The sequence below is a fragment of the Anser brachyrhynchus genome (assembly GCF_964034855.1).
Source record: "Anser brachyrhynchus genome assembly, chromosome: 7".
Taxonomy (NCBI): Eukaryota; Metazoa; Chordata; class Aves; order Anseriformes; family Anatidae; genus Anser; species Anser brachyrhynchus.
This window is the reverse complement of record NC_137701.1, coordinates 11,188,046-11,203,249: the sequence shown is the minus strand read 5'-3', so window position 1 is coordinate 11,203,249 and position 15,204 is coordinate 11,188,046. Positions and strand designations below refer to the sequence as shown.

Genomic DNA, 15,204 nt, shown 5'->3' with positions numbered 1-15,204 from the left:
AGACTTGAGCAAAATACGCTCGTTGGCTATCCTCAATTCTTGAAATAGCTGTTCTGATAACAAATGCAGCGGGCAGGCCCTGTGGGATGGGACATGTATATAAGATGTTCCACCACTTCCTGAGACGTGCTAGGTGACTTAAAGTGATGGAAGGCAATGGAGAGGCTTATCACAGACACTTGTCCTTAGCTCAGGCTGAGGGCATCTGCAATAATGCTCTGCTAAATGCCAGTTCCAGTGGGTTTGGGAGAAAATTCTCCCAAATCACAGAGAGGCTGTGGATGTGGGATTTCTTGTGCCTTTATTCTAGGGCAAAGCACGCTGTCCAAAAGCCTCGTTGGTGGAGGAATGATGGTCTTCTAGTCAGTATCAGGATCTTCTTGTGACTCGGCAAAGCATGGGCTAGTCGATGTTCTGTAACACTGAACCAAGGATGTGCGCTGTGCGTACTCGCCGCCCTCAGCTCTGCTGTCCTGTCATATTTGATTCAAGTTGGATTCTAAGCTAATTTCCCCTTCTAGTAGTAATTACGTGTATACCATTTCCCTTCACTTGGCATTGTAAACTAAGCTCTTCCTTTCCAAAGGGAATAAATACTCTGCGCAACCAATGGAGTCTGCAGTGTGGGGGTATTTTTCACCTATCCAGGGGCACTTCTTATCTTCAAAACAAAAAAGACCTATTGTAATTAGAGTGTAAGCCTTCTTTTAAAAGGGCGGCTGGCAAGTATAAAGACTTGAGACAGTAATTATCAGCCACTGAAACAGCAAATCAAGCTGTCTATACCAATATCCCAGAGCAACATGCCACAGAAGCCATGGAGTGGTTAGATTAGAGCCGCCTGGCCAAGAGCTGTCTGAGCGGCGTAAGGTGCTGATTGTAGTTGTCAGTTTGCTGCTGCTATAAGCTCTCCTGTTATAAATACACCCCAGCCACTGTCATCTTAAAAGGTTCCTTAAAACCTTTCCTTTCTCCCCTTCCACTGCTTAAAAAACACAGCGGCTGACAGTCCAAATGTTTGAAATAATTGGATTCTGCATTCTAATTCATCTGTAAAGTATTCGTTGATTAAATTAGCCTAATAGATATTATTTCTTACATGACTGCATAATTTCATCCTGATTGGATCACTATGGCTCTAACGAGTCCCCCCCCCGTCCATTTACTATTGACTTGAGAATCACAGAAGGCTAGAGATAACTATCATCTTGTTTCCATTTTTTTTTCTTTCCAGGCTAAAAGTTAAACTGATGTGTACCAAAAGGGCATACAGCTAATGCTCAGGTACAGTTGCACAGCGTATTCCAGTCTCCAAGACCAGCGTTAGAATGAAAAAAAATTTTGGTTTATATAATCTCTAGCCCCCTTTTATTTACTCAGTGGGTTGTTCTGAAGCAGAAAGATTAACTGACCATTTAAACTCCTTTGGGGGAAAATTGAAGTATTTTTAAATAAAATACATTTTATTATCTCATCAAAACAGACATACACACTGCAAATGAACCTCGTAAGGACTGCGCGCATTCAGGGAAATGAAAACACTCCTTTAAAGATAATGTTTCAAATAAAGCGGTTTTATCTTCTATTAGTAAGATTTTCTCGGCGCTGCAATTTGAGTGTAACCAAGAGGGAGGAAGGGCCCACAAAGTGACATTTTGTCGCTAAATAAGAGCAGAAACTTCTTTGCAGGGTACCAGCGAGGGAGAACCTCGCAGACCCGCGGTGGAGGAGCTGATGGCAGAAGGGGTTAACAGCAGGGCGCACATCCCAGCCCGACCCAGTGGCTGCAAACAGCTGGTGGGTTTTGTATCGCGCCGGTGAACTGAGCAGCCAAGAAAAGTTTTTGGCAAACACTGGGGACAGAAGAGGTGGGTCGGCTCAGGAAACTGTGTGCATGAGGGAACGGGGGAGACAATGGCCGCTCAGCGGGAGCAGGGGGTAGACCCGCTCCCGCTGAATAGCTCCCCAAAAAACCCCGCTCAAAAGGAAGAGGGCCCGTTTGCTCCTGGGAATCCAATAAATTGTTTCAGGAAGTGAGAGTCTGTCCAGGCTAATGGAGCCGTGATTGGCAGGTGGTTCTCATTATGGTGCCCATCAGGGGACAGAGTGAATTCCAGTGTTATTTAAGAGGTTAAGTAGAAATAAGATGCAGGTGACAGCCCAAGGCTGGGGCATCTTGCAATGCTGTTCTTGAGGTGTTTTTTTGTTGAGAGTCTGCAACCTTTGAAATGAGTAGGGGCAGGGGGTCGTAGTTTGCCAAACAAAATTCGGTCCTACAGTGACTAAAAATGGGCTTACCTGGCCACACATCAGAGGGAGCAGGAAAATGAGGTGCTCTGAAGATTGCTTTGGTAGCTCTTGTGTGGAAGTGTTTTCTTTTCTTAGCACTAGGAGTGGTGGTTACCTCTGCCAAGTGGGCACAACACGGTGGCCAGGTAAGTTTCCAGCGCATGCAACCATGGCCTGGTGCTCTCAGGCATCCTAGTGCAGGAGGAAGAGGATGAAGGATCATGGAAGAGAGTCCATGCTGTTTTTTCTTGGCACAAGCCTGGTACCTTTTCCTGGGCCCCCACAAGGATGTTGCCCTAGCGCTCAAACCAGCTACAGTCACTACTTTTGACTGCCACTGGTGCTCTTACTGTGGGAGCTGACAGTAAATCACAAAGCGTTTAGCTCAGTCAGAACAGATCTGATCAACTGCTGGCACGAATGCAACATAATTTTGAAGTGGGATGTGCAGAGGCCACCTAGGGTTGGGTCAGATTTCTGGGGTGTGCTTCTCTGAGGTCTGAACCTAGCTTGAGAAGGAAAAGAGAAATGCATTAGTAGTGATTCAGATTGCCTCTTGTTCCTAACCAGTAAGTATCTTTCTGCTGCCTTAGATTTCAAAGCTGAAACTGAAGTCTATTTCTAGCCTTATTCAGCAGAAAATGAAAGCAAGTTTGCTTTGCAAAGCATCCAAAACACAATATTACTGGTGTAGACTATAAGCACCAAGATGTAGTTTACTCTGTGACCATGATTTTAAGGTAGATCAGTGTGTATGCTGAACACTACAGACTATATTTCTCTCTGCTTCTGTATTTTCCCTTTTTCTGACTGTGATTCCCAAGTAGACAGCATCGGGTATCTTCACACTTGTGGATGTCATAGGGTGGGGATCTGCTGTGAGTCGCTGTATTGATAGAATATTGCATGGTGCATGGTCAGATACAAGGATGTAATTTAACCAACAGATTCACGGATGGCTTGTGAATGACGGTGAAACTCCCAAGTATGACGCGTGTAATAAATCTGGTTCGATGCAGAATTAATGTGGTATTCAGAATGATTATTTACCATTTGAAGTTCGGACGTGACTGTGTGCAAGAAGTAAATAGCTGTGCGGAAGGGCACGTAGAGGGGAGAAGAAAAATACCTGCTTGCATTGTTTCACAAGTGCATTCCTCGGTAATACTAATGAGACTTGCACACTAAATGCAGGATTGATTTGTGATGAGATCAGCTCTAAAGAGTACATTTGTGGGATGATAACCTGATTGGTGGCACTGCCTCTTGAATGGCTGAAGGGGTCTAATTGGCATATAACGCACTATAAATTTATTAGCAGGTTCTGCTTTCTCATTGGCAGACCTTCTCCTGCTAACCACCAGGAAATTACCAATTTTCAGGAGTTAGTCACTCAAGTCGCACTGTGTCAGGGTTTTAAAAAAGAAACCTACATCACTACTATTAGAAATCCTGGGCGAGAGCTTGTACATCAATAGCCGGCTGAAAATTGGTCACTTGTGCTGTGGACAACTTGATCAGAGCAGAGAGCCGCGTGTTTGCTGTTCAACTTTTATCCTCCTTCGGCTGTTCCTCCTTCCCACCTCCTTGTTGCAAATCCATGGTAGACCATTAGAAGCAAACTAATCTGTTTGGCAGCCCTTGGGCTGCAGCTGCCACAAACCAGCGTATGCACTTCACAGAAATTACAATTTTTTGGCAGTTCACATTCGGGGCTTTGATGTTCTTATTGATACATTCAGCCCTGGGGCACATCAGGCAGAAGAGGACATACCCACATTGTGTTTTTTTTTCCAGGAGCATAATAGAAATATTCAGGAGTCAATGTAATTATTTCAGTTACTTTGCTTTTAAGAGGCACATTGGAGTCACAAATTAGAAAATAATATTCATGTGTTTCTTCTAATTGGTAACAGATATGGGATACTTCATCTTTTTTAAATAATTTCCAAATGTGTCCTGAAGAGGGATTTCAGGAAAGTGGCTGAGAGAGGGCACTTATGCACTGGGGGCGCTTTGGCAAGTGGCAGAGGTTTTCATTTTGGCACGTGGCTTTTAAATTCCCACACAACCCTCTCCAGAGGTGCTCTCGAGGTGGAACTTGCTGTCACTTTTGGCAGGTGTCTCCTGCGCGTATTTTCTTTGCTGTTGGGTTTTATCTGGGTTTCTCTTTGTTAAGCACCGACCATATGGCTTGTAAATCATAAAAGCCTAAAGGTTTGTAAGCGATTAATAGAAGTAGGCTTGCAATTAGAAATGCCTCAGCAGTACTTGAGCACTTGAGTATCTTCTGAGAGCTGAGCCTCCTTCTAGTCTCTTCTCTTTGGGCGCCCTGATGGTGTGTGTCCTTTCTGGCAGTTTTGTCCACTGGCGGTATTCTACCTCGGTACAAGGCGCATTTCCCTTTTGTCTCTTATCCCCACCTTTTTTCTAGCTCTTACTGTTTTGGCAATAGTAGCACTCTGCATGGCTAGTGCCCTAACACCCTGCTGTGTCACATACCAGGAATGACATTTCATTCTTATTAAAAAAAAAAAAAGTAATAAAAACGGTGAAAATATGTAAACGAAGAAAAAAAGCATTGAGGTCTCATTTCTTAGGTACAGAGGAAACCCCAAAGATTTCTATGAATGTCAACTGATGGTGATTTCTCAAGTTTTTTTTTCTTTTTTAATCTTAGTTACTGAAATTAATTCTTCATCTCTTGCTTTCTAAGCAACCAGTGTTCATTTACCAGCAGCCTTTTTTAAACTAAGTCTTGTTTGTGGTTGTAGAAAGGCATCAAATACCTGCAGTCCACTAAAAGTGAGGTAGAGGGAACTCCCATCACTTTCTGAAGGGAGAGTTACATCTCCCCCGGAGATCTAACTTGGCAAGACAGGCATCATTTTCATTAAATGAAAGTAGGAATGAAATATGAAACTAATGGAAGAGCCTGATTAGAATCGGCAAGAGTTAAGAGGAGGCCAAAGCAGCGGATTAAAGAATGATAGGAATTGGCGTAGTAGAACAGGCAAAGATGTGTTGGAGAGAGAGGGAGGAGGGTACAGGATGCATTAGAAACACTGATAAGGAGAAGCTGGGAGGTGATTACAAGCAGAGGGGAGGCCTCCAAGTCACTAGGGAGAAGATGGAAGCAAGCAGGTCCCTGTGGCATCTGAAGAACGTGGGTCATGAAAATGCTGCCCATAGGGATTACGTGGGTACAGGTGCTTCCTGGCCCTCTAAACTTACAGCTGCAAATATTCTGTCTTTCCACTGCTGACTTGCACAGAAGAAGCATTTGTTTTTATTTGCTTGCTGTTCCAAATGTGTTTTTCTTCACAGTCTATGCTTGAATACAGTGTTTATTACTTCTGTTTTCTCTTTTATGTCTTAGATAAATTCAGTGTGTTGTTGTTGTTGTTTTTCCCCTAAATACTCCAAAGAGTATCTTCTTACTGCTTCTGCTGGAATTAAGATAATACTAAAGCCCCCTGGAAGGGTTTTTATTTTTCCTTGTAAACCAAAGGTAGTCGTGCTTGGGGGTTACTGGTAACACAGGGTCAAAATTGTCAAGAAAAATTCTGGATGTCTCTGTGAAGTATTGTATTTAGATTTTCCTCTTTCAGTTCCTGATCCTCAGGTAAGGATTACATTCACATTCTGCAGCCCAGAACGTGCTTCTCCATTTCAGGTCACTGAAACCACCTTTGTGTACTAAGCAAGCTCACATTTGAGATCTCTTTAATGTCTACACAGCAAGTTCGTTAGCCCTTTGGGTAGACCTTGGAGGTTTTTTCCCATCTCATTATTTATAAGGCATTGGTGCACTCCTAGTTATGATACTTAGCCACTTTACAGCGTTATGAGCAGAGGAAAGGCTCCATTTCTCTTCTTTCATCTGTTTATGATGTGATACGTTCCAAAGCAGATCACATCAGCGACTGTTATGGTATCCTTAATGCACTGTGATAGTCGCATCGCGGGAGGAGCTGCTGCGACGCACGTCGCTGATGTACATCCCTGTTATATGCCACATTACACCGGGCTGTGGGAACCATACTCGGCTACCTCGCTCTGCCTCTCACCTGGCACAGATTATTGAGATTTATGCATGGAAATATTTGTATGTCAGTATTTTTCTCTTTGAATACTCGGTCTTCCTCTAGATGTTGAACATAAAAGCAGAAGCCTGATTTTAGGTGAAAATAGCTATATTTTTAGACATACATAACCAAGATTACAGACTACCTTCATCTTCACAAAACATTCCCTAATTGTTCATTGTAGTACAATTATCTGCTCAAAACTACTTCCATGTTTTGTCTGAAAATTGATTTCAAATGGAATTTTCTTATTGTTCCCTAGAAAAAGGGGGGGAAGTATGTTGTGATTTCTGAACTATATTTAAAACAATACTGCATTAAGTATATCCTTCATATAGGAGAAAATTAATGTTAACAAACTGGAAATTAATGGGATCCTTTAATCTGAGTGATTGTAAATGAGATTGTAAATTGAAATTTTGAGACTTTATTTGGGTACTGGCATAATGCAATTTAGTCTTTACACTTAAGATACCGGATTAAATGTGGCCATACAAGAATAATGAAATGTGTTCAATAAATATTTGCTGTTCTCTTCATATATATAGATAGATAGATGTTACTGCAACAAACAAGAAACAAATGTACTCCTTTTTAATATTTTCATGCAGCTGTTCTAGAACAGCTTTTGGCTTTTTTATTTTTAGGTAGTTTTTGTTTCCCTGAGTGTTAAGGTTGACCACCCAAGAAACGGGAGCAGGTTCTGTATGACCTATGCATGGTCTGGAACCACACAGTGACAGCTCGACTTCTTTTTGGTAGCTAACGCAGTGATAAGTTTTGTTTTAAATTTTGCATGGATATTTATGTGCTTGTCCATCAATGTCTGGGTAAAAGTAATGGGGCCATGAACACAATGTTTCTTCTGTTGGTCAGTAAACAGTTTGTGGAGGTGGTGGTCCTTCATTGCTGTTGTATTCCAGATTCTCATGAGGTCTCTCCTTGCACATCTTAGCAGGAACCCACCTTCCTCTGCTCTTTGCAGTGCTTTTTGAATTGGTTTCATGGAGTGAACTGCTTAAAGTCCTTAGAGTTCACTGTTGTTAATTTTTATTCTTTTTAAATGTTGCTGGCAGTGCTGTTTAAAAAATTCTGTGAGTTTTGGCTTTAGTAGAAAAGTATAATTTTTGGTGTTCTTCAAGTTTTTTCTTAGATCTCTAGGGGCTGTTTTCATTCCACGTAGTTACAGAGAACAAAAAAGCTTGGATTTGTATTGAGAAAAGACTAAACATCTTTCAGAGCTTAGAGTTGTCACTGCACAAACTGTATCTCAACTTAATAAGCCTTTTCTTAGTACCTGCAGTATTCCCCACCGTTGTATATCACATAACTTTTGCTTTGCTTTATACAGAGTAATCCTCAGAGTTGATATATTTTATTGAGTGTACCTTAAAAATTATCATATTGAGCACTGTGCAATGAAGACAAAAGTTTGCTGTAATGGTATGTGATATTTCAGAGCCCACAGCTGAAGGATGTTTATCTAGAAAGCCCTAAGTCAGTAAAGCCTTGGTTTCTTGTCTAGGCCGGTAATTAATGTTGTACAGTAATAAATCCTGCACGTGTCTTAACACCTCAGGGAGAATGCTGGCTGCTCTATGGCATCACTGAAAAGCTGACCAAGAAGTGCAGAAATTGCAGCTATTTTGGAGCCCTCCCTAGGGAGGAGTACTGCCACAAGGGAAGGCAAAGAAAGTGGAGAAGCTCCGCTGAATCCAAATTCAGATTATACTGGTGTCATTCAACACATGATGACTTTGAGAAACACGTTCAGCTCTGTATGTAGAAGCAACATCTGCCAGTCATCATGTACAGTAGGACTTTTCTTCCTTACACAGCTGTAAAAGAAAAATGGGAAAGTTTAACGGTAGAGCTAATGGTATAGAAGATCCTGACCTGTGGGCTTCATAGAATAGCTCCCTGCAAGTGTGAGGGAGCTTTGAGCACGCTTCTGATGTGAATTCGCCTTGATTTGTGTCTTTCAGGAGTGGTTTGTTTGCTTGAGTAGGCCTGACGTCAGGAGGAGAAACTTGAATTTGGATTGCTTTTGTGGCATCGAACTGCTTCTTTATGCCTCTCCTCTCTGGTGGACAGCACTGCAGGTTTAACAGCAGTTTGAGCTCTGTCCTCAGCCAGATAACTTTCCCAACAGAGATGGCAAATAAATCATTCCCAAGCTGAGCTGATTGCCCCACCGGGCCTGGAGAGGGCTGGCCTGGCATTGCAGGCCGCCCATGCCTGAGGTCAAGCCCAGGCATGGACACGTGGTGGCTCCTCGGCAGTTTTCCTTGTCTGTCGGGGATGTTTAACTTGTAAGAAGTAATAAGCTTAATAGGTTGACTTTATTTAATTATTAATGATCCCTTTCTGTCCTTACAGCTCATAAAACACCCTCTAGGTTGGCAAAACACTCATAATATTGATCAGGAGCCAGAGAGATATTTATTTCCTCTTTGCCCCAGTGCACATAAATCTTGGTCCTTTGCCTCCTTTTCTCGGTACGCAGGGATTTACAGTGGCCCGTTTCTTGAAAGCTTTCTGTAATTAAGGAATAAATACCCATCGGTCTTTGTTTGCTGTCTGGAGCCCTCTTGTTTGCCAGGGACCTCTATATCCCCGGTGGGCCTGTGCACCTTCCCCCTTAGCAACGCAGCCGGGGAGAGAAGGCATGCGTGCTAGGGGCAGTCAGCTGCTACGCACTCGCTTTGCTATAGAGCGGGGTCTTCTCCTGCAGAGAGAGGAAGTCCCGGTGTTTTCTCAGCACATTGTTCCCGGCTCCTCTTCCATGCCTCTCCTCCCAGTTCCTGCTTTGCTCAGGGCAGGAAGACACTTTGGAAATTCCTTGCTGCTAGCCCTTTCTTCTCGCCTTCGCTTCTTCTCCCCCCCTCTCCTTTGCTAGTTGCAATTAAAAACATCATGAACTTTTCCAGACTTTGCAGTCCTGTCCCCCGCAATATTTCTCTTCTCTTGATCGCTGACTGTCCAAAGCGATGCAGATTATCAGACGTCTGTGGGGTTGTTGCAAAGGGTTTTGTTTAAAAGGCAAGCCCCAGCACAGCCAGCCACCCTGCTTTGACAGCACTGGTCATTAGGTGATGCATGCTTCTTGCATGCTGGACCACGAAGCTAATGACACATTCTGGGACGCTCCCAGAGTTTGGGAGTTATGGGGGTTAGATTTACTTCATTTTCTTGGAACAGACCCATTAACCTTGTCAGCTGTCCAACAACAGAGAAAATCTGGCAGTTCTCTTGCTGAGCTAGCCAGGTCACTACCGCGTCAAATGGCTGCACTTCAGTGAGCATCCAGAAATGGCAACGCGCAAGCATGGCACCTGCACAGCACGGAGGTTTGGGTGAATGGCACTAGAGAGAACATTTAGGGGCCTCCTCAGTTGCAGAATTATTCTCTTTAGCAAGAGAGAAGAAAAGATTTAGTATTGTTGGAAGCTGCAAGCTTTTAACCAAGGTGGGCAAGCCAGGCGATGCACTGGAAGGGGCTGAGCTGTGCAGGACATGAGCTCCTAAATGAGCATCTCTGGTGCAAACTCGGAAGCAGAGAGCACAGTGTAGCTCCAGAGGGAAACTGTGCTCTAAGCTAATCTGCTTTTTATATTCTCTCATGCTACCTAGTTAACCCTCCCCCTTACAGTGCCCGGTATTTATGTTTCCAGATAATAATGATGTGATGTGGCTGGCAGAGTAATTTAAATAATTGGACATTATCTTGAGAAGCAAGCACCTAATGAGTTCAAAATAAACTGAGAAGTGAAATTTTCATCTGTTTCTAATAACCCTTACCTATGTACAGTATCATTGCCGTGGCAGGGTTTTCATTATTCATACCACTGTGTACTTAGAGTTCACTAGTGATGGAGACTCCTGCAAGAGCTAATACTCCTGGTATTTTTTGGCCAAAGCTTAGTGGATTATCCCTTTCCTGCAGAGTATTTTGCAGTCTTACCCTGTACTTTGGCCCTTGTACATACACTGAGGTTTTAAATTTATATTTGCAGCCTGGGTTTGAATGGACAGCTTCAGAGAGAAAAAGATCAAAGTCTGATCTTACTAATTATATATCTTTTTCTTTCTAAAAATTTGTAATCTATTAATCAGGAATTTATAATCTATTAATTCACATGTGCATGTGCATTAAAAACACAGGCAGCTAGCCTGATTGCTGTAGAAAGTATATATTATTTTAGTACATCTGAGGAAGAGGCAGCTCAGATACTCTCCAGCATTAGGTATCATAGGGACCGTCTGAGCACCTGATGATGTTTCCTCTCCAGTACACTGGCTTTAATCTGGTCCTGAAAAAGGAATTTCACTGGATTTAAAATCCCAGTAAGTAAGCAAAATAGTCTTGTTTTGGCTTACAGGTGTCATGTGGAGACAACTAGTACTGGAAGTCGTAGTGTTGAAGGGGTTGCTTAGAGTGGAAGTTGCCAGGATTACAGGCAAGGGAAGAAAACAGAAATATTTACTAGCAGATGTTTAATTGTACATTTCTTTTATTTTTAGGGACTGGTTCAGTATCTTTCTCCTGATGAGTTGCTCTTCCTCTCGTTTCTTTGTACTCTTATTCAGTTGATTTATTTAAAGGTATGTCAGTGCTGGCTGAAGTGAAACACTGTGCCTCCTCTTCCTGCTTATTGCTGACCGCTCCAATAATTCATTTTTTAGCTCATTAGCTAACAGGGGATGTGAACAGTGGTCCTCCAGGGGACTGGAATGAGGTTAAGTGATCTACTGCTGACAACTCTGCTCTTGGACTGGCCTGCCTTTGGGGAAATGAAACCTCAACCAAGACAAGCTGTGGATCCCAGAAGTGAAATTGTGGCATCAGAGCAACAATTGCAGTATTTATGTCTTGTTGTTGGGATTTCTAAGATGAGTGCATGTCGTGGAGCTGAAGCTAACTTCCAAGAATGTCCCAGAACTTGCCTTTCAAAATGAAACGGTTTGTGCCAGAGACGGAGAGAGGATGTCTGCGGATGTTGGCTTTCTAGATACTCATTCAAAAACCTGTCCTTCTAAATTTTGGTTTTACCAGTCCATGAGGTATGGGCAAGTGTGCTTCACCCCCTACCTCTGTTATTAAGTATAATTTTCTATGAGAAAATCCAAACAGCATATCTTTCTTTGTGTACCCAGTTTGGGCTGTTGAATAGGATCTAAATCTCATTTGATAGCCGATGTCAGTGACATGCTGCCCCCAAATGTCTGAGACTTTTAAAACACTTTTATTTTTGTTTGTAGAGTTTGCTCTGTTCCCACCATGACCCTCAGGTAGAGTTTGGGGGGTACTCTCCCAGTCAATTACTGTGACTGCAAGGGTAGAATTTGACCTTAATGAATTAAGTCTATTGGTGCCCGAGATGGTCAAGAAAAATGAGCAAGTTTTTCCAAGAAGGAAGACTAAAGTAAGGTAAAAATAATCATGTGAGAAGGTCAAAATTTTAAGTGGTTGTAGCCCAGGAGCACAGTCCGCTGCTGGCTGCAGGGTCCTGCTCTGGCCGGCATGCGTCTCCCAAGGGACTCACTATCTCTTCAGTTGCTGCCTGGTTGCAACAAATTTTTTCCAGTTAAGGGGTTTTTGACAGTCAGTGTTAACACAGAGCAGTTACAGGTTATACTGCAGGACAGTGCTTCAAGGAAGGACCGTTTGCATCCTGCTTTTTTCCTCTCCATCAGTAATGCAGGTGTCAGCACGTTCCCCTTCCTCAGATTTATTTTTAAATGGGTTTTCTGTTCTTTTCCCAGCCTTTTGAGACAGTAGGATAATCTGAGTAGGATTTGGTTGATAATGTCTAGCCTTGCAGCTCTCTTGCAGCCTTCCAAGAGCACCAGGATTGCTTTGTCTGACGTGCCTTTGCACTGCTCCCATGCAACACATGGCAAAGGTGAAATTCATGCCAAGGAATTTGTAAAGCAGCAGCCTAAAACTCTGAAAGCCTCCACCTGAAGTTGGCATTTATTGTCTCTGTTTAGGTATATATAGGTATATATATGAACTGTGATTAGAGCTGGGAGATGTGTGTAAGGCAGCTTGGTTTTTAAACAGAAAGGGACTTCCACACGAGCCGTGCTGGTACAGCAGCCGATGCTCTGACTGGAGCCAAAAGTAACTACCACTAAAAGATGGTCCAGGGCGGAGAAGGGGATTCGTTTGCAGACTCCCAGCTAGGCTCAGAAAATTTTGTGAGGTACGATGCAGGCAGAAGCTGTCTGAAGCATGTTTTGCCTTTAGGGTGCATGGGCATATGAGAAATAAATTCCCAAAGCCCAGACATGTGCTACTGTTGTGAAGCAGTGCAGGTTGAATCACCTCCTTTTTCAGTGTGGCACATTGAAATGTGGAGTGGAAGCATTGGTTATACTCTCAGTACCTCAATACAGACTTTAAAAACTCAGGAGAGCTTTATTAAATACTTGGGGTGGATACTGGACCTGCAAGTGTTGCAACACTGCAAGAACGCACATTTTATTGTTAATAATTGCATGTTATGTTACTTCATTGTCCTCAAAGCGTTGCCAATGTGTTTTTTTTACCTGAAAACAACACAAATAAAATAAATGAAATAATGAAATGAAATGAAATGAAATGAAATGAAATGAAATAAAATGAAATGAAATAAAATAAAATAAAATAAAATAAAATAAAATAAAATAAAATAAAATAAAATAAAATAAAATAAAATAAAATAAAATAAATAAAGAGGGAATGCAATGGTAACAGAAATCCTTTTCTTTCTCCTCTCCCTCTGGAGCACCTGAACTGATGCTCTGATTATCAGAGCCTGCCATCAAAGGTTAATTTGCAGCTCCCTAAATTTTTTGTGTGTGTGTCTTTTAGCTTGCGGGAGCCATTCAAAGGTTTCATTTAAACGAAGCGCTTTTTGTGTTAATTTTCTGTTTGCCCTCTTTCTCTGAAAAAGCCTGTACCTGTCTGCCGGGTGAATTGCCATTGGTGCAGAGAAGTGCCTGCTTTGGAAAGCTTTGCATGAAAGCATCCAGGGAGGTCAAAGTAAGGTCACTCCACATGTACCAGGAAATGATGCAAAACTAATCCAGATTTGCTGTTGGAAGGATCTGTTTACATAAGTATTTAAAAACAGATTAGGGCTAACCTGACACTAGATTACTGGGAGTAGTGTAAACAGTGCTGAAAGGGGTAAACAGAGCTTTTCCTTTTGTACTCCAGAGGAAAAAATATGTCACCAGTAACAAGTTGCCTTGCTAGGTGATGTATATGGTTTTCACAGGCTGAACAGATTACCTAAGGTACTTCTAAATGGGACTTTGTCTAGGGCTAGATCTCTTAGATCATATAATTGTATGTTAATTTTTTTAATGGGCAGTTGAGGCAGTTGTTTGTAGTCCTTGTTATCCTGTAATATAATAGCATCCAGAAAGCTTTTGATAGTTATTTGACATATCAGGAGGAAATGGTGCTTCAAAGTGTTGTTTTGGTAGTTTGCATTTTGGAAAAACAAACAGGAGAACCCTCCATATGTCTTTTGCATTTGGAAACATGACTCAACTTTTAGGAAAGAAAAAAAAAAAAACCACCCTTGCAAGCAAGGCTGTGTCTTCCAGGGGGTCGCAGTCCTGTCTGAAATGCAAACCTGGGTGCAGGAAGGATGGCTGAAGGATGGAAGCGCCGTACGGGTTACTTCAGGTGTTAGGGATGGAAATTCTGCACATTTTCTGTAATGTATTTTGCAGCACAGCTTAACCCCGTGGTGGAATTGGTCTGCCTGTTTTCCCATTTAACAGCAAGGGCTCTTACCTTTTGCCCATCCTCATGGCAGCCCAGGGTCTGAAGACCTCGTGGCCGTTGTGATCTCGCCACCACCTCACAGCAGCTGGTGGCTGGGGCGTACGTCCCACAGGCAGCTCAGCCAGTGTCACAGTGATACAGCTCAATAGTGCCGAGACGGGTGGCACAAATCCTGCTGCAAGGACAAAGTTTGAATGAACTGCCTCTATAATGGCTTTTTTGCCAAAAATAATGGAACAGGGAATAATTTTTGTGTTGATTAACTGCCGTTTCCTAGCATACTGGTAGGCAAAGCCGAGCTGGCACTGTTTTACACATTCCCTTTTGTTTTCTAGGGAAGAAAAGGAGCGCTGGATACGTGCAAAATACGAGCAGAAGCTCTTCCTCGCCCCGCTGCAATGCCTGGAGCTTTCTCTGGGCCAGCATCTCCTGAGGGCTACAGCCGAGGAAGATTTGCGGATGGTCATCCTGCTCCTTGCCCATGGGACACGGGAGGAGGTGAACGAGACCTGCGGGGACGGGGATGGGCGCACTGCCCTGCACTTGGCATGCAGGAAAGGAAACGTGGTGTTGGTGCAGCTCTTGATTTGGGTAAGTACCTGCTGCCTGGGGAGGGGGCCTGCGGCGCTGGGGTGGCTTTTGCTGGGCCACGTTCCTTCAGCAGGGCCTCCCAAACCTGCTGCCTGCAAATTTCACCAAGTGTCCGCTGCTGTCCTGAGTCTGGGTCTTGCTCATCGCGTGCTCTGTAAAGAGAGCAACTTAAATTTCTGCCTGTCTACTGCTACTTGATAGAAAGCAAGCAACAGTGTAGGAGATGGGGAAGGAGAATTTCCCTGGCACTATTTGAAATGCTATTTGAAATACCAATGATACAAATTTAGCTCCAGGTAGGAGACCCTCCGTGTAGAAACCTTTTCATGTGTAGCTCTATGCTCAAAGAATCTACATGGTCTCCTGCCCTGTCCCTCTTCTCCCTTTCCCCAGCCTTGTCCTCAGTTACATTCAAACCCTTCTGTCCTGAGTTTGCTCCCTCTGTTTTAA

General features: G+C 43.0%; 1 protein-coding gene across 13 annotated transcripts in view; it reads left to right on the top strand.

Moving 5' to 3' along the window:
* The window catches only part of AGAP1 (ArfGAP with GTPase domain, ankyrin repeat and PH domain 1), a 373,475-nt gene that overhangs the window by 349,837 nt on the left and 8,434 nt on the right, over positions 1-15,204 (top strand). For all 13 annotated transcript variants that reach the window (XM_080600161.1, XM_080600158.1, XM_080600167.1 and 10 more), the window contains one exon: positions 14,499-14,754. In XM_080600161.1, coding sequence (XP_080456287.1) covers positions 14,499-14,754 — 256 coding nt within the window. The remainder of the gene's footprint in view (positions 1-14,498; positions 14,755-15,204) is intronic.